The sequence below is a fragment of the Siniperca chuatsi genome, linkage group LG13 (genome assembly GCF_020085105.1).
Source record: "Siniperca chuatsi isolate FFG_IHB_CAS linkage group LG13, ASM2008510v1, whole genome shotgun sequence".
Lineage (NCBI taxonomy): Eukaryota > Metazoa > Chordata > Actinopteri > Centrarchiformes > Sinipercidae > Siniperca > Siniperca chuatsi.
Genome location: NC_058054.1, coordinates 14,384,551 through 14,411,874, shown reverse-complemented (window position 1 = coordinate 14,411,874; position 27,324 = coordinate 14,384,551). Strand labels below are relative to the sequence as shown.

At 40.4% G+C, this 27,324-nt stretch overlaps 1 protein-coding gene and 1 long non-coding RNA gene across 11 annotated transcripts in view; both read left to right on the top strand.

Annotated features, from left to right (window-relative positions):
- kmt2cb (lysine (K)-specific methyltransferase 2Cb) overlaps positions 1–27,324 on the top strand; it is a 67,727-nt gene that overhangs the window by 6,734 nt on the left and 33,669 nt on the right. For 6 of the 10 annotated variants that reach the window (XM_044219888.1, XM_044219880.1, XM_044219882.1 and 3 more), the window contains exons 3-16: positions 7,467–7,555; positions 9,605–9,752; positions 10,739–10,945; positions 12,297–12,406; positions 12,596–12,705; positions 13,305–13,467; positions 13,620–13,791; positions 15,411–15,525; positions 18,549–18,724; positions 18,928–19,301; positions 23,232–23,312; positions 23,399–24,120; positions 25,573–25,695; positions 27,092–27,208. In XM_044219888.1, coding sequence (XP_044075823.1) covers positions 7,467–7,555; positions 9,605–9,752; positions 10,739–10,945; positions 12,297–12,406; positions 12,596–12,705; positions 13,305–13,467; positions 13,620–13,791; positions 15,411–15,525; positions 18,549–18,724; positions 18,928–19,301; positions 23,232–23,312; positions 23,399–24,120; positions 25,573–25,695; positions 27,092–27,208 — 2,707 coding nt within the window. Of the gene's footprint in view, positions 1–7,466; positions 7,556–9,604; positions 9,753–10,738; positions 10,946–12,296; positions 12,407–12,595; positions 12,706–13,304; positions 13,468–13,619; positions 13,792–15,410; positions 15,526–18,548; positions 18,725–18,927; positions 19,302–23,231; positions 23,313–23,398; positions 24,121–25,572; positions 25,696–25,849; positions 26,951–27,091; positions 27,209–27,324 lie in introns of those variants that run through there. The other 4 variants (XM_044219881.1, XM_044219884.1, XM_044219886.1 and 1 more) reach the window with 4 other exon arrangements.
- LOC122887061 lies at positions 3–6,723 on the top strand. Its single transcript, XR_006380464.1, has 2 exons — positions 3–5,577; positions 5,675–6,723. It is a non-coding gene; the product is annotated as an uncharacterized LOC122887061 (long non-coding RNA).

The window sequence follows — 27,324 nt, the reverse complement described above, 5'->3', positions numbered from 1 at the left end:
ATTTTTCTCATTCCTTGAATTAGATGCAACTTGATGGTGCTGCTAATATAATATAGAAATAAAATAATTTAATTTATTTATTTACTTTTTCAGTAATGGCTCCGCAGCCAGATGCTAGGTCTGTTACACTTTGTCTCCACATTTAGGGTTGTCCATTGGGTATAGGAGTAGGCAGTAGTGCATCTGACCTGTTAAGATGGCCCATTCATGTATGGAGTAAAGAAAACACTCCCCTTGGAATGACACTTTAAAGTTATTTCCTCTGAAAAATCTGTAAAACAAAACTGAACCTGGTACGTAACCCAGAAAGAGATAAGAGACAGATGTAAGCAAGTGAGTGTGTGTGTGTATATATATTACGCTTGCTTGCTTGACACTATGGCACTAATTAACTCTTAACTTGTAATACTAAATTAGCCATGGGTTAAATGGACTACAAACAAACTTTTAAAAAATCTATGAGCTCGCTTTGCATTATGGTGTTTCTCGCCTCCACCCCATCTGCCAGTGTTAGTGTTTTTTAAATTAGAACACCTGAGTGTGTGTGTGTGTGTGTTATTGCTTATTTATAGAGCTATTTTATTTTTCCAAAAAATATCTTCTAAGTAAACTAAGTCATAGTGCAGACATGTTTATGAAGCAGCACCAAAACCATTTCATGAAATCTGGATAACGTGGGAGAGTTTTAAGTTTAACACATACAAATGTCAACCCAACCACTATTTTTTACAAAAAGTTCTAATCAAGAAGTATCTTTCACAAATGTCAAGGTGTTGCAATGGAAGATATCAAAAACAAGGCCTTTAGTCACTATGGCTTGCTGTCTTAATTTCTGAGAACTAGTGTAAAAATGATTACGTGTGGCATATTGAATCTGTTCCTTGTAAAATGCAGAATATTTGTTGATTTGTTGGGCATTGCAGTAGGTTGTTCAAAACTGGTCATGTTTTGGCCTTTTTGCTGATAGCAGCAGATTTTTGATAAAATATCCTGGTTGTTAGAACCATCTAATTATAATTAGAAGTCTTTGTCATTTCATTGATTTCAGGTAACACCAGCACAGAAATGTCTTATGAGGCATAGTACAAGGTGCCTGTCTTCTTTGTGACTTCCATAGCAACATACTGTATGATGCAGCTTAGAGATGCTCTGTAATATAATGCCTGTAGGTTCTTAACTCTCTCCTTAGTCTGTCCTCTCAATCAATCTTAATACCCTGCTCCCAATGGATCGTTTAATCTGCATGCAACCAGACGATGTGTTAATGCCACAGTGGAAGGATGACCTGGTACAGACTTGAATTACTTCATGTTGATAAACTGGTCAGGAACCAACCATTAATAGAAATGTTTTTGATTCTTCTCTGCTCTTCTTAGTTATTTATGTTGTTGTAATGGTCAGAATTAAGACTGTGGTTGCTTGTGTAAAAACAGGCTTTTGATAAGGCTGCAGAGAATGGCTAAAATGATTATTTCAGTTATTCAGCTCAATATTAATATTACATTTATGCCACCTTAGATGTCATTGAATTAGATCCACTGCACCTCCAGAAAGCTCAACAGTGAGTTCGTATCCCATAAAATGGCCCCCTCCACCAACTCTCAACAATGATCAGAGCTTTGCGGATGGACCTCAGGTTGTAGCCAGTTCAATACACCCTCATTTCTAATCTCACTATTGGTCATAAAAACAATATGCAAATGGGTGGCTGGTCCTCCTGGCTTAAAACTACCTGTTTGGCAGTTTAGAAACCAAACTATACTAACTGTAATAGGATGATAAGTGACACACCATCAATCTCATACACTTAAGAGTGCAATAACTTCACAGAGCTGTGAATGATCCTCATAGAACAATTGTGTGTTGAGACCAACTGGCTTCCTCTAACGGATATAAGCAGTGTATATAAATATTAAAAATGACCAATGCTAAGTGTTAAAAGCTTTGCTTGTAACAAAGGAGGATGTGTCAGAAATGGCTCTTGTAGACCTGGTTGTTGGAATTTACTAGATTTGCCCACGCTCCATCTGCCAGTGAGTCCATTTCAGAACTGCATGATCCTTGTCAGGTTTTCCAGGCAGCACACTGCTAGCTGGGACTACTTACCACAGCATTATTTTCACCTTTCCTTTTTTTTTCTCTCTCTCTCTCTCTCTCTCTCTCTCTCTCTCTCTCGCTTTCCCTCTCTCTCTCTCGCTTTCGGTTGAATGTTAGTCTTGAGCATTTGTCAGTGAAATAACTGGCTGTCTCAGTGCTGAAATTTGATGCTTTTAGCGTAGTTCTATATAATTACCGATGAATGTTGTGTAGCAGTGTATGTAAAGGCGTCACCACCAACTACTTTGCATGTATACACCAGATTGTGGTCCTAGATGAAAATGTCACACACAGCTAATTTCTGCATTTGGATTTGCCTTCTGGAATCAAAACCCACTTAAATGTCATTAGCTAGAGATGGTTAAAATGTTTGCTGTGAACGTGTAAAGCAAAGCCTGTGAGACAGACGGTGTGGCACTCTAAACTTGAGCATGATATATGGCCGAAAGATGTAAATGGTTTGTTCCGCTGTTGTTGCTGCATCTGCTTTAAACACATTTAGCTGGGTCCTGGTGCAAAACTGTCTGTAGCTTTTACGTGTCTTGAAAATGTGTATAATTACAGTCTTGTCGATTTTACTTTTTACTTCTATCTGTACAAGCCTTGTATTGTAAACAGTATTACATTGAACAAAGACCTTCAAAAGTTTAATGAGAAATTTAATGAGTTGATTTTGGAAAATATGCTTAGCAAATTGATAAATTGCACCAGAGGTTTAATCTAATGTAAATTCATATTGATCAGTTGTCATTTTTGATTCATTGGTTTGTCCATACAGATGCTACACACAGCTAAGTTGTTGCTGTTGTTTTTCTTGGTTTATTTTTCTACTATCACATTCATTCATCAATTATTATCTTTATTGTTCTTGGAAAAAATATTGTGTCTATTGTGCTGTATAAATTCAGATTCTGTTTTGCACAAATATCAGTGTGATCCAGAACTTCAGCAAGACAGCCCATCTTTGGCTCTGCAATTACTGTTTGCACCTTTTTTACAATAACGTGAAAAGACCTCTCTGTAAGAATTTGGTAGTTTGTTTCCACCTTTTTAAGATATTTATGTTTGACACAAGCACAATTGTGTTTTAGCCAAGGTTTGCTAGAGGCCTCTTCTGCCATTCTTGGGTTTTAGGGTTGTTCCTTATCTTGACATGGAAGTCATTTAGAGGGAGGGGTTGATTTGGCATCCAGCCATTTGAGATTTTTCTCTCCACTGGCACCGAAAATTACCCCACCCCCCTATCCCTGCATCTCCTCCCTCACTTCCAACCCCCTGTATCCTCCTGAGTACCCCCGAGACATGCTGCTCTCATTTGGCCTGTGTCTGCTCTCTCCACTTAGCATGCTAACAATTGATGTTGCTGTTTAATTTGTATCCATGACAATTATCCCCTCCACATGGCGCTTCCAAGATTAGTTTAACAGAGCTCCCATTGGAGGATGCTGACACTGACAAATCTCTCCATACTGCATGTAAAAGAGGGGCAAGTGCTAGTGTGTGTGCATCTGTATGAGTTGGCACACAGGCATATGGTTGGAAACGTAGACATGGTTGTCTGATTCGCTGACAGGGCACATTCAGTAAGAAATGGGAAGGGTTGCACTTTTTTTCTGATTACAAAAAAAATGGTTTTAAAACTGTGATGACGTCTTTAAAGAGATGACAGGGGAAGTAGAGAAAAGGCTAATATTACATTTAACATGGCACTCTAGAGAGGAAATGTTGAAAAGGAGTGCAAATTAGATATTTTTGGGTCACTCAACAGGAGGGAGACACATGAGAAGCATATCCCGATAAATTCTTTTGCCTTGTATCTCAATCCAAGTCCTTTTTTAATAATGAATATTTGCCAATACACAGTTCTGATCCAATGAATGAGTCTGCATTAAAATATGTAACTAGGTTTAAAGCTTTCTTTGATAGCGTTGTATAATATTTTGCTTAGTGTCCTATAGAGAGGAGTGTCAGTATGTACCTGTTGTGGCAGGAAGATTTGGACTGGATTGGGCAGCTTCTGCTGGTCATCTGCATGAACAAATACAATTTGTTTCCTCGTACTGTGCCGTGGTTCACTTGCTGGCTATACTATGTGTTAAGAATACGTTGTAGTGCTTTAACAAAGCGATGATGGTCAAAACTTCTAAAAACGGAGTGCAAAAGGTCAGTATTGCTCCAAGGTTTATCACACAAGTGGTAAGTATGAATAGGGCTGGATATCATTGTATCATACATTTTTCTATATTAGTGCAGATATAATACCTGGGTTTTGATACTGTTACCAAAATTCTACTTGATTTAGATACTAGATATTTTGAGAAATCTAAACATGTTTTTCAGACTGTTTTTCAGGAGAAGTAAAATGAAATTTTATCGAAACACAAGCAACTGTACCAAGACTTCTGCCTCAATAAAATAGTCTAAAATTGGCAAAATTTTAATTTTCATCCGGAACTTTTGATTAAAGAATAAGTTAACAAGATCACAAATTTGACTAGACATTCAGTGCCAGCTTTTGAGTACTAGACAGTTTTCAACACTCTTTGCTACACGTGTCGGTCAGTGCTGATAAGGTTTAAATGCACATGCCTATTTGTAGACAGCAGTAGGTTTTATTATACTAATAGCATGGTTATTATTTGGTTCACCGTGTGTACCGAACCGGTTTGGACTAATAAATACACACCCCTAAAGTAAAATTGTATCTGGCTTCATATAAATAATTACCATTTGAATATATTTTAAAAAAAAAAGAAAAGAAAGCAGTGCTCCAGTACTGATTACACAGGGCAGCTTAGGACATCACTGGTAATGAGTCGGATCATTCTTTTCATGGCTTCTTCTTCACTTTGTTTAAAGGGATATTTCACTACTGTAAAGATGGTATTTATAAAACTCTGCTTTCTATGCAGTAGAAAGACGCAAATATTTTTGAAATTGGTGCTACATGACCAGAGAAAAAGGGCCTTTAGCTCAAAAGGTAGAAAACCTACAACAGCCAGAATGCACTGGCTTCCAAGGCCACTCCCACTCCAAACTTCCCCAACTCCTACAAACAGTCGGTCAGAGCTACTAACGTTAGACTAAACTCTGAAAGCACTGCCGGGTAACAAACTGGGGCAATGTATGTGCTAAGCCTCATAAAAAAACATGTATGCTTTCACACTGTAACATTGCCATGCTAATAACAAAACACTGTTGCTATTGCAGTTACTCTATGCTCAGATGTCTGTTGTCGCTGCTGGCTTTGGTTGTTTTTCCAGTTTCTTTTTGGGATCCTGATGTATGTCTCAAGCACTCCCCTGTCCATATGTGGCCCAAAGCTTTGGTGTAACACACACTCCACTTCAGTTTCCATTGGTGCACATTTACCGCAGCGGCACTACCAGTTGTCCCTGGCACGGGGCAGCTATGCGCCGCTATCCTCACCGGCTGGCGGTGCTTGAATCTCGGCTGTGGTGGCCTCTTCCTCCTTCATAAGTAGGAATTCCTCCGCACTGTATTCTGGCCCATAAGTAGCCCCAAATGTCTGATTCCAGCATTAGACTGTTAAAATCGTTTTCTTCCATATCTACAGGAACATTGCCTTCTGCCAGTGGTTGTTCTAGCCAGTTAATTTTGGACAGGATGTTTTGAATTTGGAGCAGTGAGGAGCCGCCCCTTTCTCGATCCGACTGTCTGTGGAGGCGGGCATACAAAAAATGCGGAAGTACAATCTGTAGTTCACGTCATCCGGCGGACTTTTGCCGTCAAATGAACAGGGAGCTCTGTGTGCAGGCAACATGGAGGGAAGTTATCCATTGTTCCTTTGCATATGTTACCCACACTGTAATGATACAAAACTGGAGCTTCTGAACAGTATTTTGGTTTTTGCTTTGAAAACTCAACAGAACAACCTTTTTAATTCCGATAAGGATAACCTTTAACATTTTTAAGTATTATGGTGGGCTTTTATGTAAATATTTATTTTCTTGTAATAAATTATTAGTCTTCAGAGACAAAATTGTGCACAGCTATAAGTTGTAGTTTATAATCTCAAATAGGCCTCACAAAAATGTTTTGAATACGATGATCTTGCAGGTTGCTAATGACGGCGAATGATTTTAGTAGTCAGTGGAATTGAATAGAGCATTGACCTTTTCACAAACCTGCCGTTCTGAAAACATAACCATCACCTTATTACTAATGTACATGCATACCCAGCTGTGACTTTTTTGACTTAAACCTCAAGTGCAGACAAAACAAGCCTTATTTTTAGAGGTTCAAAGTACCTTATTCTACACACAACCTGGCTATAGTAGCTTGCTGTCAACAGATAGAGTAGCTGTTGATTACATATGGTAATGAGATGTTGTTGTGTTTGTTTGTTTTTTTATTTTTTTTTATTTTTATTGGTTGACATGTCCATGTATTCATTCAATATAAGTATATGTAATCCATGGTTATTCTATTCCATTTGCAGTAATCATTAAAACAGTAGGATTGTTATTGTACCTATCCATGGACTTCCCTTAAAGCACCATGATAATCAAACAGTTGCATAAATGATTGTTCATTTATATTTAATTTTGGAATAATAACAAAGAAGACTGAAACGAATTAAAAGACATAAGGATATAAAATTAATTCTGTGTTGTGTATTCTGTGCACCATTGGTTTTGCCCAAAGCTTTAATGAACAATGCCCATTTTATCAGGATGTGATATACATCATAACCCCTAATGATTGTGCCACCCTAAGGATATGTACCAGACATGACTCATTCACATTCATGATTAAATATTTGTTTGTGGTATCTTAAATTACAGAGCTATTATCATAGAATAAGTAATGTCTGTATTCTGATTTGAAATTCAACTAGAGCATGTTCAGTGAAACGCCAATGAGTCGTCATCCCTCAAGGGACTGTAAATGATAAAGTTGTTCCATGTTGCTCTGAAGATGAATACACATTTCAGTTCTAGTGTATGAGCAACAGTAAATTTTGATTCGTTATAACCCTGTCACCCTACATGAGCATAGTCAGTTATTTGTGGGTGATGTTACATTAATGCCATAGTGCCTCTTTATTTTAATTCCCAGTCTCTTTACCTGAATCTTGAGAGCAGAGTTTTCCAGATTGGCCTGCCTCCCTCTTTAAACTCACTCACACATACTACCAGTCTGTATTATACACCCCACACTACCACCCTTCCGCCTTGCCCAGCGGCTTGAGTGCCTCCATTAAAAATCTGTGACAGCTGTGACTATACTTAACTAATTCATGACTGCACTGCTACCCCCCTCCCGAGGCAAACCCAGGCACTTTTTCTTGTCTCGTTCTTTTTCACTGCCTCTATTTATTTGTTTGTGTCTCTTCCTCACCCTAGGGGTCGCACCAGGGGGCGGGTTGTTGTGGATGAGGAGGACAGCATGGATGGAACTGAGATAACAGAGTCCATAGGCCCTCAGGACACAGGTGAGACTTTGCGATCCCCTTTTTTGATCCATTACGTACATGTTTGGTTATGTTGGGAGTGATATAAGACTTGAACTTGCTCATCCAGGCAGGCTTATGCAGAGAATGCTTCAAAACGGTATTTCAGTAAAGGTAGAGGAGTCTCCCTCTCCTGGAGAAGGATGGATGAGAGCTTTTCTTGGCACCCCATGCTTCTACTTCAGGGCTATAATTGAAAGGGTTTAGCTTGAGCTGTGAAGCTGCAGTGGGTGTGTATTTTTTCTTTCTGCCCTTACTGCTTCCATCTCTCTTCCTGCTCTGAGATTGGCATTGAGGTGCAGTGGGAAAGAGCCCAAGGCTAATGCCCTCTAAAAGCTTTTTAAAATCCCATCAGTCTCTCCAGACCCATTTATGTGCTTTCTTATGTGTGTACATTACATCACGTGACCATGCCTCCCATTCTCATACATTTCAGTGCTGGAGATGCTGAAATTCTGCCAGTGGCTAGCTTTACTTATATTAGCTGTGGTTTATGTTACATAAACAATAGGCAATTATTAGGAGTATTACAACATTCCAACAATATTTTTTTTTTCCTTCAAGTTATCTTTGTTTCGAAAAAACAGAGCATGCATTTGAGTTTTGCCTTTTCAGTCTACTCCCATGTCCTCTAAAACCCCTGTGGTTCACTCAGTGGGTCTCTCTGCCTCTAGGTGTTTGTCAAAATGAAATCTACAATTTCTATACAGTCTTGTCCCTAAAGGGATGTGTGTGCAGCTTAGGTCAAGCAGAGTAAATCTCTGCTTTGAAAAGGTCAAGACATGTGTTTAAAATCCCCCTATAACAATTGATTTGTGTCACTTTTATAATGTAGCTTAAATGTTTTATGTAAACCACTTTTGAAAACATTTTAAATATATTTGAAACCATCACAAACCACATACTTAAACACGTTTTCTGTGAAAATTGTAGCATAGTGATTAATATGTTGCTATCAGAAACAAGGTTAATAAGATTAGATTAGATTCAACTTTATTGTCATTACACATGTACGAGTACAAGGCAACAAAATGCAGTTTAGGTCTAACCAGAAGTGCAATTAGCAAGTGCAGGATATAAAGTGTGCATAAATGCAGGATAGAGCAGTATTATGAAAATATTTTACAAGTGGTACTGTGGACATTATATACAGATGGCATTACTATAAACAGAAGTATACTGATAGATATGTACAATAATCAATTGGACTGGGCAGAACAGTAGTGCAATGAATAAAAAGTAGTGCAATTTATGGAAATAGTTAACAGTGCGGTAGATGAGTTATTGCAGTATTCAGTACATAGTACTGGAGTGACAAATGATGCAGTAGGACTTTAAATAGTTTAATAACTTTAAATAGTTATATATTATAAAAAAACAAAGGTGATGCACAATTTCCGTCACATCACTCGTATCCCGAGACTGTGAGCAGTCTTCCACAGGTGCATTCAGTTATTAGGAGGTAATGAGCTTGAATTTGTCCTTGTGTAATTCCATTGGATGACACTGAATCATTGCAGTATTAGCCTAATTACATCTCAATGAAATGTTAATAAAATTTTAGCATGGCCCAAAGTCTCAGTGAGAGGTACGTTTGGGAGTTGTTTTGTATGATTAGCACAGCGAATTGAGCCTTTTTTTTTTTTGCTTTTTCTTTTTTGGTAATTTAAATCAGTAGTAACAAAATTGAGTTTTGAGATCATTTTTCCCATTGATATTAAACCCCACTTGTTTTTTCCCTACCTCTATTGTTATTGCTATTCTGTACAAGAGCTTGATGTTCCCAGTGGGTTTACTGTAATCATTGCTTGAGCATATGGTCTTCATAGTTTGCGATCTATCTCACTAATAAAGGCTGTGTTTTTGACCTGGAGGAAACTGACCTCATCCTGCCCTATGACAGCTTGTATCTGTCAGAAGCTGCATGCTGATTTTACAGTCATAACTGGAAATGAAATGAATCCCTCACAAATGCAAATTTAATGCTTAGTCGTTTCTTACTAACTGATTTTATTTTTTTGTCACCATCAGAAACACCAATCCAACCAGTGGAAACTGGGGAAGTGTTGACCACTGAGGTGCCAGAGGAGGACAAGCCCTCTTCCCCTCTGGCCCAAAGCCCTCCAGCCGAGAATTCAGCAGGACCATCTGTCCCAGCGAGTAGAGAAGTCAAAAGCAGGTTAGAATACTAAACTTCCTCTGAACCATAACTGTTTGAGAAATAAAGATCCTTGTATTAAAAAAAAAGAGAGGGAAAAAAAGATGTTTATATGAATATGTACAAGGATTAGTATGCAATTGTGCATTTGTGTCCTGCAATGTGGCATGCTGTTTGCCTTGCTGTGTACACATGGATGAATAGAAATGGAGTCATCAGTTGGTAGAGGCAGAACTCTCCTCCCAGGTGCCACTCTGTTAAAGGTTGTAATCAGTCTCCTGACCTGTCACGGCTATCGATGTTAGTGATGGAGGGCAGACCAGCAGCATCTCCTGGGATCTTATTAACAAGGCCGTCCCATCCCTTAAAAATGTGATAAATATTTACCGCCCCATTTATTCCTCATCTTTCCAGTTCTTGGCCACTATTCTCTTTTTGTCTCTTTACCACTCTGTCTCCAAAACGCCTTTCTCACGTGGAATCTGTAACACTTCCATGTCCAGTTATTCTTGTAACGTGATGGTTTTTGTTTTCAACTTCTGGCACAAAAAATCATGCGGATTTAACTGCTGAATGTGCTTAAAATGTTGTTAAAAGCAAAGCTGTATACTATTAATAAAATGTATAATAAAAGCACTGTATTAAATTGCGACCCCAAAGTCAAATTGTAACAAATCTGAAAATATCTAACTACTATTATACTCAAGGTTACAGGTTAAGGTGCATGTGAGAAAGGGTTTGGCCTGCTACTTATCTACCATGTGGATTTCACAAGTGGTACTTTTTATAAGTGTGTATGCGTGTGTGTGCGTGTGTGTGTAGGCACCACATGTGTGCACCTGCCTCACAAATGTAGCCATTATGTGTTTATATGTATGTTGCTGTCCAGACAGTCCCATTACCAGAAGAAGGAGGCCTTAATTCATGGTGACATGCGTGGCGCTGTATTAAGTCACAGTAGGTATATATAATTAAACACCCCCTTCCACCCATTTTCTTTGTTTCAGTGAGCGTCTCTGTGCCTTCTGTTACTGTGGTGGCCGTAGCCTGCTGGGTCAGGGGGATCTGCACGTATTCAGCACCACGCCTCAGCTTGAAGCACTCTTCAGCCACAAAGGTGGAGGAGGCTCGACGAGCAATTGCAGTGATGGTGATAAAACCACTCAGCCAAAAATGGCCGGAGAGACCACCTCAGGACAGAGGGAAAAAATGAAGTAAGTAGGCCTGGCTGCCACTGTTGTTACAAATGGTTTGGCTGTCAGTGTTGGTCACAACAGTAAAGTCATCTGAGATGAGTCCCTGTAGTATTATTATTGAGCTGCAAGAAATCTAAATTTGCTTATGGCCTCACTTCAGTGATGAACCGATGTGGTGAAGCCTTAATTGCAACCAAAATCTTTTTGAAAATGGATTCTTTTATTTTGGGCAAAATTTACTTTTACCCTTTCCCTGGAAAGCAGTATTGTTACTCAGTGGATAATCCTGCGGAAATAAAGCAATGGAGGAGCATGCACATAAAACAATCACAGAGACCCCACAAACTAAAGGGTCTCTCAGCAGGTTGCGTTGTCATTCTACAGTTGAAGGCTAAATTACCACTTTGCATTAGCAGTCAAGGTCCTCAGGCCCAGGTATCCTACATCAGGTGAAGGGTGCACGTGAGCCTTCCATGTGTGTGTATGAGCACTCACATATTTGCACACTGTGCCAACAAAGGACCCTCCTCGGACTCTTTTGGACAGCTGCCTAATTTGTTTTGGTCCTTTAGAACCAGTTGGGCGTCTCTGGGTTCCCAGTGACGTAATCTGCAATGGAAGCAGTAGGGCTCTGGCAGCATGCCAAGCCAACCAGTAAATGTTGTGTTGTTGCTGTGTGATTGGTCATTGGACCCAGTCCTTGGTTGTGCCACACAGAGGCGCAGGAGGAGTAATTACGTATTGATTTGTCAGAGAGGTAGAGGTGGTGGACAAAGGGGAAAACTGGAAATGTCAGGAGGCAAGAGAAGATCATTTCATAATTGGTGATGAAATTTTGGCTATAAACAATAAGCTGCCTAGGCTTTTTGTCATGAGTATGCCATCATGCTTCCAGAAACCAGTCTCTTGATTTTGGCCGTTGGTTGGTTTACTGGAACTTAAATCCTTTTTAAATGCTAATGCTCCCTCTCCACATTTTCCGCATGCTATGCAGCTCACTAGTTCAAGCCAGGGACTCGGGGAAACACATCCTTTTCAACAGATTTTATGAGACAGAACAGCCAGCCTCTTGTGCACACACCAAACAAGATGGCCCTCTTCCTCCTCCTCCTCCTCCACTCCCTCCTCCCCCACAGCTTTTTATTTGCTCTCTAGCATTTTCCCCCCGGCTCATTCTCTCTGCTTTTGTAAAAAACTGCACATCGTCCTCTACCTTTTATGTCTCTACTCTCGATTCATTCCTAAATTGACTCAGGCTGACCTTCTTACTTTTGCGTAGCATATCTTTTAGCTGTCCTCTTTTCAAAAAAAAAAAAAAAAAAAACCTGTGCTAACCTGCTTTCTCTGCAAACTTCTTCCTTTGTTCCAGTGGGTCTGGAAGCTGTGAGGAAGAACCAGACCCAGCCAGTCGATTTTGGGATGAGCTTTCTCATGTCGGCCTTCCACAAGATCTTGGCGTCCAGTCTCTCTTCGAGTCAGGTAAGATCAATAGACTAAACATTTTTACTCCTTTTTACCAAGCATTGTTAGCACTTTTAATGGATAGTTACATTTATTCATGAATGCACCATCTGTGAATGCTCAATATGTTGATGCAGAATCTGCACCAGATATTATTTGATTCTAACCTTTTGTTGTCTTGACATCCATTATGTCTTGAAATTTCAGGGCAATGCTGGGCACATCAGAGTTGTGCCTTGTGGTCCGAAGGTGTTTGTGAGGGCGAGGGACAATCTCTGCTTAATGTGGACAGAGCCATTGACTCAGGGAGCACAAAGGTGAGTCAGGGGAGAACATTCGTGGACTAATAGGTGTTTACACCATCTTAATGTGTTGGGGCAGCAGGGAGGGATCACTTCAGTGAGGCACAGCCAAGCTGATGGATCAGACTGGCTGGTAAAGGTCGGCCCGGCAGCGTGGATCTCTCAGCTGTGAAATGGGAAAAGGTCACGCCACTCAACAGGGCAGAGCTCTCATGGCAGCTTAGCTCCTAGTGTTAGCAGTGGCACAGCTCACAGCTCTCGGATTGCGTTTGCAGCCCATTGGTCGTGTAGCCCATCAGCGAGTCTTCCACTTGATCTCCAGAGTGGCTATTAGTGCACACTCATAGAACTGAGAGAAATAGTTTATGAATGAGTTTCTGTCATGAATGTGATCATCAGGGGGCTAAAACAGGGGTTTAAACAGGGGTCTTGATCCTAAGCTGAGAAACATGACTGTTATTCCAAAGAGACATTAAAGGATAATGTCTTTACATAAGCTAAATCAGTCATAAAAACACGTTTTTGAGTTTGTTGTTTCCTTGGCTGTTCATGGAATTCATTCATTTTATTTGCAGACATTTTAGACATATTTAATGATCTCTCTCTTTCTGCAGCACTGTGCATACTGTAAGCGCCTTGGAGCATCCATTAAGTGCTGTGCTGAAGGATGTGCTCAATTCTACCATTACCCCTGTGCGGGGGCAGCTGGGACCTTTCAGGATATCAGGAGTCTCTCGCTCCTCTGTCCAGAACACACTGAATTGGCCATTCACAAATGTAAGTGCAGTAGAATTGTATGTAAAAGCTATAGTAAAATAATTTACGTAAGTAACAAAATGACATCGTATCAACTGTATACCGTTTGATATGCGATTGTCTCTCTTCTTTTCTTGACTTAAATCCTGTTTCTTTAATTTTCCTGCCCATAGTTGTAGATGATGTAAATTGCGCGCTATGTGATAGCCCAGGGGACCTACTGGACCAGCTCTTCTGCACCAGTTGTGGTCAGCATTACCATGGGGTATGCCTGGACATGGCCGTGACCCCTTTAAGGAGGGCAGGTTGGCAGTGCCCTGAGTGCAAAGTCTGCCAGACATGCAAGTGAGTCACCTTCCCACCCGCTTAAATAACGTAGACTGAATGCTTTCGTTCTCTCTAGCTTTTCTTTCACTTTTCTTCTTACTGTTTTTCGCTATAGCTACCAGGCATGGTGCTTTGCTGGTTTGTTTACCTCTGTGGTTTGTGAGGAGCTAACTGGATGTTGTACCCTGAAGCTCAGTCTTGTAACTTCTGACCTTATTTAAACAGCACAGGAGCTTTGCTAGCAACCAGGCCTGTTTGCCTTAGGTGAACACTGTACATTGAGCTTTCTGTTCTGTATTTACATAGAAACCCTAGTACCATGTTATTACTGCATAGCATGGTATTTTTCAAGATGAGTAGGGGTTCATGATATATTGTCACAAACTGTAATGGATGGGATGGGAGCTGAGACTGGGTCCAAATTTTCAAGTTTCCTTCAAATTCTTTGGTTTGACAACACAAATCATTTTATAATTGCCTGTGCATAGCATAGCTTTTATTGTGGATGTTATACCAATCTTAAATCTTACCTGTATGTATACGAGTAAAAATAAATAATATACATTGGCCAGAAAAAGGCCATTTGTGTGTTTACAGTCAAGCTTTCAATTTATTTTTATTTTTTTCAATTAATTCTTCAGCCTTACTCATTGCCAACCCTACAATTACAGATGTAGCACTCCCACACACCATGACGCACAGCTACGTGCCCCAAGCTACTGTATATCAGCTGGGCTAATATTTTATCATACTAACATTTCTGCAGGATCAAGCATTACTTTTTGTCTTAACTCCATGGCAATATAGTATTGCATTTACCATTCTAATGGACAACAATCAATCATGCTTGTATTCATTCTGTAAGCAAGCTACCTTTAGTGATTAAAAATATTACTCTGCTGGCCTTATAACGTTAGAAGAATAGACTAGTTCACAGTTTACAGGTAAACAAAGTCCTGATAGAAATAAATAAAACCTTATTAGTTAACAAGGCCACTTAATGTTCTCCAGAGGTAATTGCTCTGCAGGGACAGTCGGTGTGCTCAGCCAGTCTTCTAGCTGGTCTGGCAAATGTAAGGTTTTTATTGTGAATAACTATTGTATTTTTGGGTTGTTTGGAAATACAATATTTAAGTGTTGGCAAGACATACACTGAAACAAAAACAAATAATTCTTCCTCCATTTTCTGAAAAATAAGAACAGACAGCACATATTCGTTATGCTGGGAAAAGGCTGGTTCTCTCCTCTGGCTCATGCATTCTTTCCTTCATTCACATTATAACACATGGAACTGATATTTGCTATAAAACTGAGATCCAGTGTAATAGAAACAGATCAGTTCAAACAAAGGATGAAAAAGTCTCAAATAATACACCTGATGTGCTTTTGTCTGGCTTGGAAATTTCCAAGGGAAGTGGGTACTGAGAACTAAAGCATTATGTAAAAGATATTTTCATGAAAACTCTTCTAGATGACTATTCCAAAAAGAGAAACAAGACAACTATGATAATCCATGTGACTGCTGTACATAAAATGCTGCGTAGCCTTTTTACAGTTTATGTGCAGTATGTGAAGGTCCTATGCTGTCCTATTTTATACAACCTTCTCTCTCTCTCTCTCTCTCTCTCTCTTTGTAGGAACCCAGGAGAGGACACTAAAATGCTGGTGTGTGACATGTGTGACAAAGGCTACCATACCTTCTGTCTACAACCTGCTATGGACTCTCTCCCCACCAATGGATGGAGATGTAAGGTAAGAAAAGACCTCATATGATGCTGGATGGCTTATTTAAGACCAGGGCTCCAGACTAACTTTTTTTTACCACCGTCCCAGAACCATCCTGAAAAACAGTTTTAACCGTTCTGAAGTGAATGTAAACCATCCCAAAATCAAAATGTTGTTGCTTTACTTTGTTAGTATCATCTATAGTTGTTAGTGGCATATTAAAAACACACAAAAAATAATTATTTATGTTGCTCCATTCAAAGAAATAGGTTTAAAACAAAACCTGAAAAATGATTTGTATACAGAGTTCATAAACTGAATTAAAAAAAATTAAATAGGGCACAATTTAATAACAGTGTTTAGTTCCGTTAACTGTAAACACACCGCAGGATTCTGCTGCCCACCGTCTAACTAGATTTGTTGTTCACAGTGTAGCATTATCAGGGGGAAAAATATTATTCTGCAGGATCAAGCATTACTTTTTGTCTTAACTCCATGGCAATACAGTATTGCATTTACCATTCTGATGGACAACAATCAATCATGCTTGTATTCATTCTGTAAGCAAGCTACCTTTAGTGACTAAAAATATTACTCTGCTGGCCTTATAACGTTAGAAGAATAGACTAGTTCACAGTCACAGGTAAACAAAGTCCTGATAGAAATAAATAAAACCTTATTAGTTATTATAGCTAGGGTATAAATGATGTGCTCGATCTGTAACCAGCGCAACATATATGCGAGGTCCTGCCAGCAAGCCCTTTGTGACTGAGGGGATAGATGGACCGGTACCGTGAGAACATTTCAGAACCCTCAGCCACACACAGCCCTGTTTAAGACAATACAAAATAAGGGTTATTATGGATGGGATGTAAAAATATTATTAGAAGTGCCAACCTATTTCACATGATGCCTCGATTGTTTCCACCAGATATAATTTTGCAGCAAATTGTAGCACAAAATTCATACAGTGGAAAAATAAAGATAGAGATATGAGTCTTTGCTCTGGAGTATAAAGTAAAATGTCTACCACCCATGAGAATATGACTTTTTGGTGGTTTGTATTTGCTCTTCCTGTGATGAAGAAATGACTCACACCGGCTGATCTTTTAAACGCTTCATTTCAGCCTCAGTGCTGTAAGACAATGTGTGTATGTGTGTTCACATGCGTGTGCATGTTAATCACACACGTCCCCCAGTGCAGCCCCGTCCTGCATCCTCCAGCAGCGTAAGTGGTGTGCTTGTCACTCAGGCTGCTGCTTAAGGCCACAGAAATAGAGCCAGCAGGTGATGGAAGATCTTCACACTTGGCTTCTCTATCTGACTCAGCACAGGAGGAACACAACCCACACACATCCTTGCTGCTCGCTTCTCCTGGGCGCCCGCCACCAACCCCTGTCCCCACTCACATGATAGTTTTGTTCAGAGTGCAATTGCCTTGTTAAAGTAGAGATCAATTAAAAATAAGTCATTGTTCCAATTTCAATGCTCTGTCATGTTCCTCTTGATGTTGTCTATCATGTATGAGCACCAGAATAGCAAGCTGTGTCTGAGGAAAAAAGCTGACTCAAGCTAAGTGGCTAGCTAGTCTACTAAACTGCAAAGTCTCTATATTGCCGAGAGAATGTAAGTTCTGGTACACTTTTCATGAACAAACTTTATGACCATATCTTGTGAAAAATAAGACAATTGGAAATGACCATCACTATCTTGAATCTCCTTTTTTCTCTCTACAATCTTAAAAATTGTCACAAGTTTACTGAAGACCAAAATATTATAGGCATGTCCATCCACTTTTTTCCCCTAGATCTCAATGAGATTGCCTTAGTATTGAGTAAGCCCTTTCGATATTTGTTTTTATATTTTTTACAATTTTGGCATTGATAATACAGCTGCATAGAGTATATTTAGCCAGTAGTAGCCCTATATTATAAATGTATAAACCTTGGGCGCCCCGTAGTTCACCTGGTAGAGCACGCGGCCCATGTACAAGGCTGAGTCCTTACCGCAGCGGCCTGGGTTTGAATCCAGCCCGCGGCCCTTTGATGCATGTCATCCCCCCTCTCTGTCTCCCACATTTCCCGTCTTTCTTTCAAATAAAGGCAAAAAGTCCAAAAAGTAATCTTAAAAAAAATGTATATTATAATAAATGTATTTAATTATGTTTGAAAGCTCAATAAGTTAACCACATAAGTTAAGCAAATATAGCCCACACCTTTTCTTTAATATTTTGTAGTATTTTATGATGTTTTGTGTCTGAAAAGAAGTGTCTGTATGGTTGTGGCACAAAGGGTTTATCAAAATTTGGGCAGCAACTCTTCATATCCAGCATGAGCAAAATACTGCAGTTCAAATGCTGTTTTGAATGAACACCAGCACTTAAGAGGCATTATGCTGAAATAGAAGCCAAATGACCAAATTTTAACCCAAAGCAGCTCTGTTTTCTGGTGCACTCTGTCAGTGTGAATATATTATCAAAAATGCTGGCTGCTATTTATTTGCTTGTGCCACACTGTGCTCAACGAAACTGTTTCGAGTGATTTTTGAAAAGCAGTGGGACTTGATTTCAAGTGTCATTTGTAACACTACTTGGCAGTATGTTGCAGCTATGTAGCCAGAACCTGATTAATTTGATGCCAATGTTTTAAAACATTTTAATCTCAAAAATAAAATAAAAAGTCTTAATAGTATCTCATAATAGAATGTTTGTACTGTTATGTGTAAACCTAATGGCATGTATTTAAAACTGGTTAGTCTAAATGATCCTTCTGATTAGAAAATGTCCTTGTAAATCCATTTCATCAAGGCCTAAACATGTTGATGTTATTTTTTAGTCATATTCCCCAGCTCTACCTCATGAATTTTGCTGGAAAAGAGTCATCGTCTTAAATATACGCACATTCGCTGTGGGCCTGGACAGGTTTCATGCTTGTTTCCCATGTCATGAGTGAAGTGCCAGATCTGTTTAGCAGAAACACTGTATTCATACTGCATTGGGCCTGAATGGTTTTCACTGTCATGTTAGTAAGAAAGCCTCCTTTGCTCCTCAGAACTGCAGAGTATGCATCCAATGTGGAACACGAACCAGCAGGCAATGGCACCACACCAGCCTGCTGTGTGAGAACTGTGTCCAAAACCAGGACCCTACTCTGTGCTGTCCTATGTGTGCCTGCATCCTGGACCCTGAGCATCACAAAGACCTACTCTTCTGCCACACTTGTAAGAGGTAAGGAACATCTGTTTATAACTTAAATACAAAAGCAACACTATTGTTTTTTTTATTCATATTTTATTCCTGTGGCAAATTTATGTTCATTGGTGACACTAAGGAAACACTAGGGAAACCAAAGTAATAAATACCTCACATTTTAGGATTTCACAGAGATCCCTGTCAAACAATCCCTTAAAATTCCTGTGCACTCCTTTCAGATGGCTACACCTGGAGTGCGAGCGTCAGAATTCATGCCAAGCAGAAATCCACCCCAGAGAGGGCTATGTTTGTTCCAACTGCAGGTCTCCTGCTGCAGAGCAGGCGCTACAGGCAGAGGATATGGACACCGGCCCAGAGCTCAGCCCTCAGCCAGCCTCCATGCACACAGACTCTGAGACTGGCCTACAGCTGGCTAAAAAGCACACGGACCTAGAACCTGGCACTCAGCTGCCTCCTGAAATGCACAATGACCCCAAACCGGAATTACTCGCTGTTCCATTGCACTCAGATCCAGAGCCTGTTCAGGCTACCGTCCAGGAGGAAAAGCTGAACACGTCAGCCCAGAAGCCTGGTGGGTCTTTGTTCCAAAAAGGTTAGATTGTACACAGGAAGATAACTCCTCTGATCTCTTTCCTTGTGTTATCTTGACGTCTTTTTTCCCCAATGCCCAAGTGTCCCTCCTGAGAATCTAATCTGTTTTTATCAGCATATTAATCGTATCTTGTTATTGCAAGGATGAGCCAAGGAATGTAACTCTTTTGATTATACAAATCATACACACAAGCACCAGGTTATATGATTGAAAATGAAAGAGAATCTTTGTAGTTGAGAGTTCATTCATTCAGCCTCTAGCCATGCGGAAGCAGTTGAAAGTTTTGGCCACACAACACAAAATTGGGCTGTAGTGTCAGCGCTGATGAAGTTTTGAAAGTCGCAGTTGTTGCAGATGAAAGGATTGGGAGTTGTTTGGACTAAGACCAGAGAGAGAAGCACTCCCTCTTTTATTTGGAGGATTTTCTGAGGACTCCCCAATAACCAGATGGTGTCCTACTAGTGAGAGATTAAAGCGACTCCATTGTCTTTGTAACTCTGTGTTTTTGGGGAAAACATTTTTTTTCTTTTTTTTTTTACTCCCTCCTGGCTCCTGGGGAGGTAGTATGTGCTGCTAGTCTATGTGAATGAGAAATTCATACTTGAGAGCACTTACTTTTTTTAAATGTCACTTCAGTGCTAAGTGAAACTACATAGTGCAACTTGAGGCATAGATGGGCACTCGAGTTGGCTGCTCATACTACTGCAAATCAACTTTACATTTTACTTGCAGTTAGGGAAAATTTCCTTACAGTGGCATGGTGAGGAAATTTTCCCACCGATTTAATTTAATTTCCTGCAGGCATTGTGGATGCAGCACAAGCTGGCCAAGTTTAACAGGCTAGCTTTGTAATTTTTCTTTGCAAATGCATCGCAAATAAAGACACCGTCAGAGTGAATGATGAATGAAAAGAGCTACAGACTGCAGCTCAAAGGCTACCGGCAGCTACCGGCAACTTTAATGGTGGAATGTTTTTTGCATGTTACTCAATGCATGAGTTGACATCGTGAATCAATCAACACACCTTAAATGTCAATATGACAACTTTGACCATTCCATTTGTTTTTTTGAGTCTCTTGACTTGACGTGCTAAACTGCTGCTGATGTATGAAGCAGACACAAAGTTACAAATATAAAGTTGACAAAGTATTGATAACATGCTTAGTATTTTACAAATAGTTTTTTATTTGATCATTGTGGGTGCTGATAAGCAAAAATGAACTAAACAGGTTTTATTTCTATTTTAAAAAAGCAAAACGACAAGTAATTCAATCGGTTTATGCGGTAACACCGACTACCGTGGCAAGCCTACTTGCAGTTCGTCTTATTAACCTCAGACTAGGCTGGACTTGTAAATATTACTTAACAGGGGGAGAGGTTGCTAAGGCACTGTGACCATGTCTGATGCCAGTCATATCGCTGTGTGGGTGCTTGCCAGCAACAGTTGTGTTACACTGAATCAAAGCACAACAAGGTGTCAGTCATATAGGGCCTTCAATGGGTTTCAGACTATGGCCATTGGATTCGGGACTTCAAGGAACTTGAAGAACTCTGTTGTTTAATTGTGGTTTCCTTATACCCTAAGAGAGTAACTAAATAGAATACAACTAAGCTATAGTGAAATAGCCATATTGTTTTCAAGTAAGAACCGATATGGAGACTAGGAATGTGACTCGAACTCTAACCCAAAGAGACTTGACCTGGACATAATTCTATCTGGCATATGAGCTTTTTTAGCCATTTAGTAGCAGACACACCATCCCCCTAGTAAACCCCATCCTTCACAAAATCTGTCTGTTGTGTCTACTGGTCACGGTGCTTCTGCGATTCACTGTGGCGCAAGCAGATACCAACATTTTGAGTTACATGATGTTGGTATCTGCTTGTATGAAGCTCAGGGCTGCATCTCCACTCTGGTCCATGTGAGTTCTGCCAGCAGTGGAGTGGAGAATCAGGGAAATTAACGGCGAGCTGGGGATGCCAGCGGTAGCTACGCTGCCCACTCTGTCTAGACAGCAGACTCCACTGGCAGGAGAGAATGGATAAGAGTAGCATGATGGTGATGATATTAGATCCCCCGTCTGCAAACCTGCCTTGGAGCTACGCTGGCTCAATTATGACTGCTCACACAGCTTGCTTGCTCTGCTCACCATGCACATGTGCTCCTATTTTACTAGATTTTTACTGTGGTCATGAACTGCTTCATCATTTGATTTAGCTGGCAAGGCGATGCTTCCTCCACTGTGGTTTTAAAGACAAGTGTACATGTGATCTGTGTATTGATTTAAGAGGAGCTTTTGGAGGTTTAAGTTAAGCACCTCAAAATAAGATTAAGCTTATATTATAATAAGAGTCAAGCTTTACCAGTTTTTTTTCAATACACGTGTCATAATGCTCTCTACCCCTAGAAGATATCGTTTGGGATTTTGGGTTGAAGCATCTTGAATAAGACAAACAGTTAAAATTGTATTGAATTTTTTTTGCAGTGTATTTGATATTCCTGCCCAAAATAAGAGGAGGAAATGTATTTTAATAATGTGCTGAAATTGACTTAGATATTTGTAGATCTTTTTAAACTTTTATGTGAGATCATGACCATGCTGCCAGTCGCCTGCAACATGTTATGTAACTTAAAGTCATCAACCAGAGCGATTTATCACCTGCCAGGATTCTCCACCACTCAGGGTTTAACAGCAGGCTTACCGTGTCTCAACTGACAGATGCTTTTAGATCCATTCTGTGACTGCAAGTTAGACCTGACTTTAGGCCTCTGCTGCATTAATCAAAGCTGTGTATTTATCTGAACCATCACCTTATTCACTGTAGGAGATATAGGAAGCAGGGTGATAATATGAATGAGAATGTGTGTTCAGCTTGGTCAATAGTTGAAGGCTGGAGATGGTTGGAGGCCCATCTCCTAATTGACTTTCTGGCATCGGCACCGGATGAGCACCTGCAAGCTGCACAGTCATGAGCCCAGAGCACACAGACCCTGGGATGTTGGTTGTCATGGTTACTCCCTTCCCTGGCAGAGATGCTTAGCAGGTGCATGTGGTGTGTCAGGATCACTGTGACATGGGAACTTGTGGATTGAAATGGTGGGTGCCTCGTTAAGACTAGGCTATCTGTACGGTCAGAGGCTGTCTGGCAGAATATTGGCTCGTTGTGTGGATGCCTGATAGCCAGGAATGACTAGTTCTATTCATACCAGACTAGTCAAATGTATTGATGTCTTAAATACAAAACCAAATGGAGAGAGAGGGTAGGTGACACTAGATTGTTGCTAAAATGTAGCCTTTGTTAAAGGCTTGCCTTATTGTCTTTTTATGCATTGCAACTGTTTGTTACTCGAAAGCCACCCCTTTTCAGTAATACTCAGTAGTCTTTTCAAGACTGATGCAACAGTTCATTAAAATCCGAGCAATGAAATTCATGTTACATCCATATATAAAATATAAATGTATAACCTTTGTTTTTACTTATAGAACCATATAATTTTTTTCCATTTATTGCCTCACGAGATAATTGGTGATCTGCAACACAAGGTTTTATGTGTTAAATTAGAGGTTATGAATGATTATTGCTCGTGTTCACCTTTTTGCATAGAAAAGCACTCAGTGGTTTTACTTAAGGGAGAAGAGTTTCCATGACTTAGGGATTCACATCATAGTATAGTCTTGTTTGTTTTACCATTAGATTTGAAATAACGGGTGGATAAAATGGATGCAAGAAGAAATATCTCTTTTCTCTCAGTCAGTTTAACTGTTGGGCATCCAAGCCCAACATTTCCCTATGGTCCACTTATTCCCTTACCACTTTAACTTCATGTGTTCACAGACATCTCTGCAGACTCTTAGTTCTATTAATGAACAAATAACCTTTTTTTTATTGTATATAAATTTTTTGATAATGAATCTTCTGTCTTTTTAGAAGTCTCAGTGGGATCAGACGTTGTCGAGAGACAGGTTACTGAACCTTCTGTCAACAAAATCCTAACAGAATTCAAACCAGGTTTGTACACACATTGGTTTCCACTTCTATCTTTTTTTCATTTGTTAATGATGTGCATGATGTAAAGACTGTATTTCCTCCTACAGAAACAAAACCAGCAGCACGAGCCCAGCTTACATCTACAGAGAGTCCTGCGTCTTCAGCGACTCCCAGCCAGGAGTCTGACTCTTTTCCAGCCCAGCTGTCTATGGAGGCACTACAGACACAGGATACTACAATACAAATCAAACCAGCAAAGACAGAGGCCTGCCCTGAGCAGGGCATGGCCAACCCCAGCACAAAGGATTTTAAGGCCATCATCTCAACCACCAAAGAACCAAGTACTGCATCAGTAACTTTCACAGACCAACCAATGGAGGTCTCACTACCCGAGGCTTCGAGTATGGATGTAGTAAGGGCTTCTTTCCTGGAAACTGCTCCAAAAGAACTTAACAAGGAGAGGAGTGAGGGTATTTTTCACAGGAACCTGGCAGAGACTGTTAAGCCCTCAGCCTCTAGTACATCAGAGGAGATGTACACTACACGGGAGAGCAAGCCTAATCTGTCACTTTCCAGCCTGTCTTCAGAGGAGAACCCATTAAAGACATCTATGGAAAGGTTGGCAGAAATGGTTTCCTCTCCTTCCCACTCCTCCCCTCTGGCCCGAGGGACATCTCCCAGAGAACCGACCCAGATCCTACCTTCACTGGGTGACCACAGCAGTGTAATACCAACCACCACACTTATACCACTCACCCCTAAGATTGGAATGGGAAAGCCAGCCATCACCAAGAGGAAGTTTTCTCCTGGGAGGCCACGCGTGAAACAGGTAGGAACCTGGATATCATATCGTTTCGTGTCACTGTCTGGATCGTTCTGCCTTATTCACTGTCCCAGCCCGAGTAATAAACCCCTGGAGTGTAGGCTAGTAATTGGTGCTCATACCTTGTGTACACCTAAATGATGTGTTTAAGTGTCCTGTGGGTTCTGTTATATGAAGGTTTATTAGGTTTTTTGGTGGCACTGGGTTGGTTGAAGCAGTTTATACGGTTCAGGATGTTTTTCTGTTATGTTAATTTATGTGTTGTTTTTTTCCTCAGTCAAGTTATACCTTGCTGTACACTATACAAGCATAGCAGGAGGACAGCATGGTGAATTATGCTTTCTCTCAACTCCCTGTGTCCTCTTCACATGTTTGTGCACCACATGACTAGTTAGTCATGGTGTTCATGCAGAGCTCAGTTGAAGCATTAATTATTTCCAGTAGGAATTATGTTTTTTTTTTTTTTATGGCTAAAACACCTTTTACTGAGAGTCCTCAACATATTCCACCTCAGTGGCAGTCACTCTGTTCATCTCATGTCTACATCAAAAACATGTGCCACCTTATTGTCCCATTGAGTCACAAACTACAGTGACCGTTACCATTTCTTAGTTATCTCCATATTACACCATCAACTACAGTGTGACTGTGAAAAAACTTTTGAATCTCCTAATATTAGTCTCCCAAGTCATTAAAGCAAATAAATTATAATATAGACACTGAATGTAGACTATCTCAGACGAATAATAATGGGAATTAAATCACACCCATGGCTATAATATATTATGAATGATGCTGGTGAGGGGAGAATAATTTAGTTTGCAAAATATGTTTTATTTCCTCAGATATATCCCATCTCTTAAATAAACATTATATCGCTCAAACTAATGTGTTACACAAGCCCTGGGGACATATATTCTAGAAATTTGAACGTTGCTCCTCTTTAGTCCAGCATGCTTTTGTCTGATGCGCTCATGTGCTGACGCAATTCCCCTTGTTTTTTCAACATGCCAAACTTACACAGTTGTCATGGTGAGAGGTTGCAGGGCCTCTTTCCTCCTATATGGTGCCATGATGCCCTGGCAAATTATACTGTGTGAAATGCAACTAACACAATTGTGCACTCCAGTTTTGCCTTTACGGAGAGTCTATTAGAAACATGCCTTGTAAATTCATATGCATGAAAAACCCTAAGGATTGGCTTTAACACAAAACGTAACCTAATTACTTATCCTGTTCATATTTTGGCACGTGAGATGCTTTCTAATACTGTAGCTCTGCATAGATGGATGTGTATTGAATAGTTCCCAAATGGCTACATTAGAAGCTCACTACATCTCCCAAACATCTTTCTTTGTATGTTTTGTTTCTTTGCTGGCTTTGTTTTTAAGTTGCTGCATTTTGTCGCCCTCTTCTCTCCCTCTCTCTCACTCTCTCACCCGCCCCCCCTTACCTTAGGGTGCATGGAGCCCCCATAGCAGTGTGAGCTCCCCCTTGTCCTGGTCGCCAGACCAGCCAGAGGGGTGGGACGTCCCAAAGACCAGGCAGTCCTCTGGCAGCCCCGGCTGGAGCATCAGAGTGGTAAATACTGTGGCTCACCAGAGACAGCAGGACAGCAGCTGCCCTCTGTTAGCCCTCTGTTTACCCTAGTGACGCGCACTCCCTGAGTGTTGCTGAATGTCACTGTGATAGCCTACACTAACAATTACTACCACCTTACAGTGAGAAGAGGAGATTCATAGACCAATGGCTAAGCTAATGACTTTATGAAGTAGAACAGAAAGATATGGCTATATTGACATTGGGTTTTGCTGGCTTTGCAGTTGAATTGCACAAATGCACTACACAAATATTTGGGTCATTATTTTTTTACTAATGAATGAATCTTTCCCGTTTCCTCTTTGTCAGCCATGCTCTGCTGTGCTCTTTTCTTTTCTGTCTTATTCAAACCTGTTTTGTTTTTTTTCTTCTTCTTCTTCTTTGATTTTTGTGAAGTCTTTGGCAGTTGGTTGCCATGGTGACAATCATTAAGCTTAGCAAAGCTGGGCGAGGGTTAATTTGTACGCTATGGCACCAGTCCAGGTCCAGTCCAGGTTAAACACCATCGTACAGTGTGTCAGGAGGCACAGTGGATGGGAGGGGCCTTGGTCTGGGATCTGTTTCAAATGTGGGGTAAATGGGAAGGGATTTTGTGGCAGGTGCTGGAAGGTTCAGTTAGACTTAAGTTTGACAGTCATGATTAGGCAGAGGCCTCCTGTTGGAAATGTGCCAAAGGTACAGTGGAACTCGTTTTGCTAGAACAACAGCTCAGAGGCCTTTTCTCAACTCTCTCACTTTCAGACTGTCTGGCAGAAATTGTAGTGTACCTCTCAAATAACATTTATTTCCACAAACTATCAAAATGTCAAGAATCAGGTTGATTGATTTTTTTCTTCTTCTTCTTCTTGAGCATTTGCTTGATGTTCAAATGTTACAGATTTCTAAAAAGTTGAGATTTATTTTTAAAATTGAACAGATCTTTTCAAAGCCATGGTGATACCAGCATAGGTACTTATTAAATGTATTACGTAAATGACCAGTCATGTAGGCTGTACTTGCAGTAGCAGCTTGCATCCATAGAAACACCACCTCAGAACAACATTACGTTTCTAGAACTGGATGAACAATGCTCTTCCTGTTGTGCAGTCAAGAATATATACAGACCTAAAAGTGGGAGTGGTGAAAGGTTCCTCATGGCAAACCTTTAAATCTTTGTTTGTCCACTGAGCAAACTATGACTTCAACGATTCAGCCTGTGCGAGAGAGAAGCAAACTTTTGCAAACAAGTGAAGTATGAGTGCGTCTGCTGCCCATTTCAGTTTGTAAGATGGGGAGTGATCATTCCCTGTGATCGTCCCTGTGTTGCCCTATAATGTGTCTATATCCACCCCTTAGTTGCTGGACTGCCAATTTTCTGATTCTTGTCTTGCCTCCACAGGGTCGAGGCTCAGGCTTCCCTGGGAGGAGGAGGCCCAGAGGAGCTGGTCTGTCAGGTAGAGCGGGACGTGGTAGGGCCAGAGGCAAGAATGGAGCGAGTCCCAGCATCAACCCTGGGGTATGTGCTGTCAGCTGGATGACATCTCGACATCTTTGGCAAATATTGCACTATATGCAAGGCAGTATTTTTCTCTCCAGCTGAATACATGGCTGATGTATTGTAAGCAGCATTAG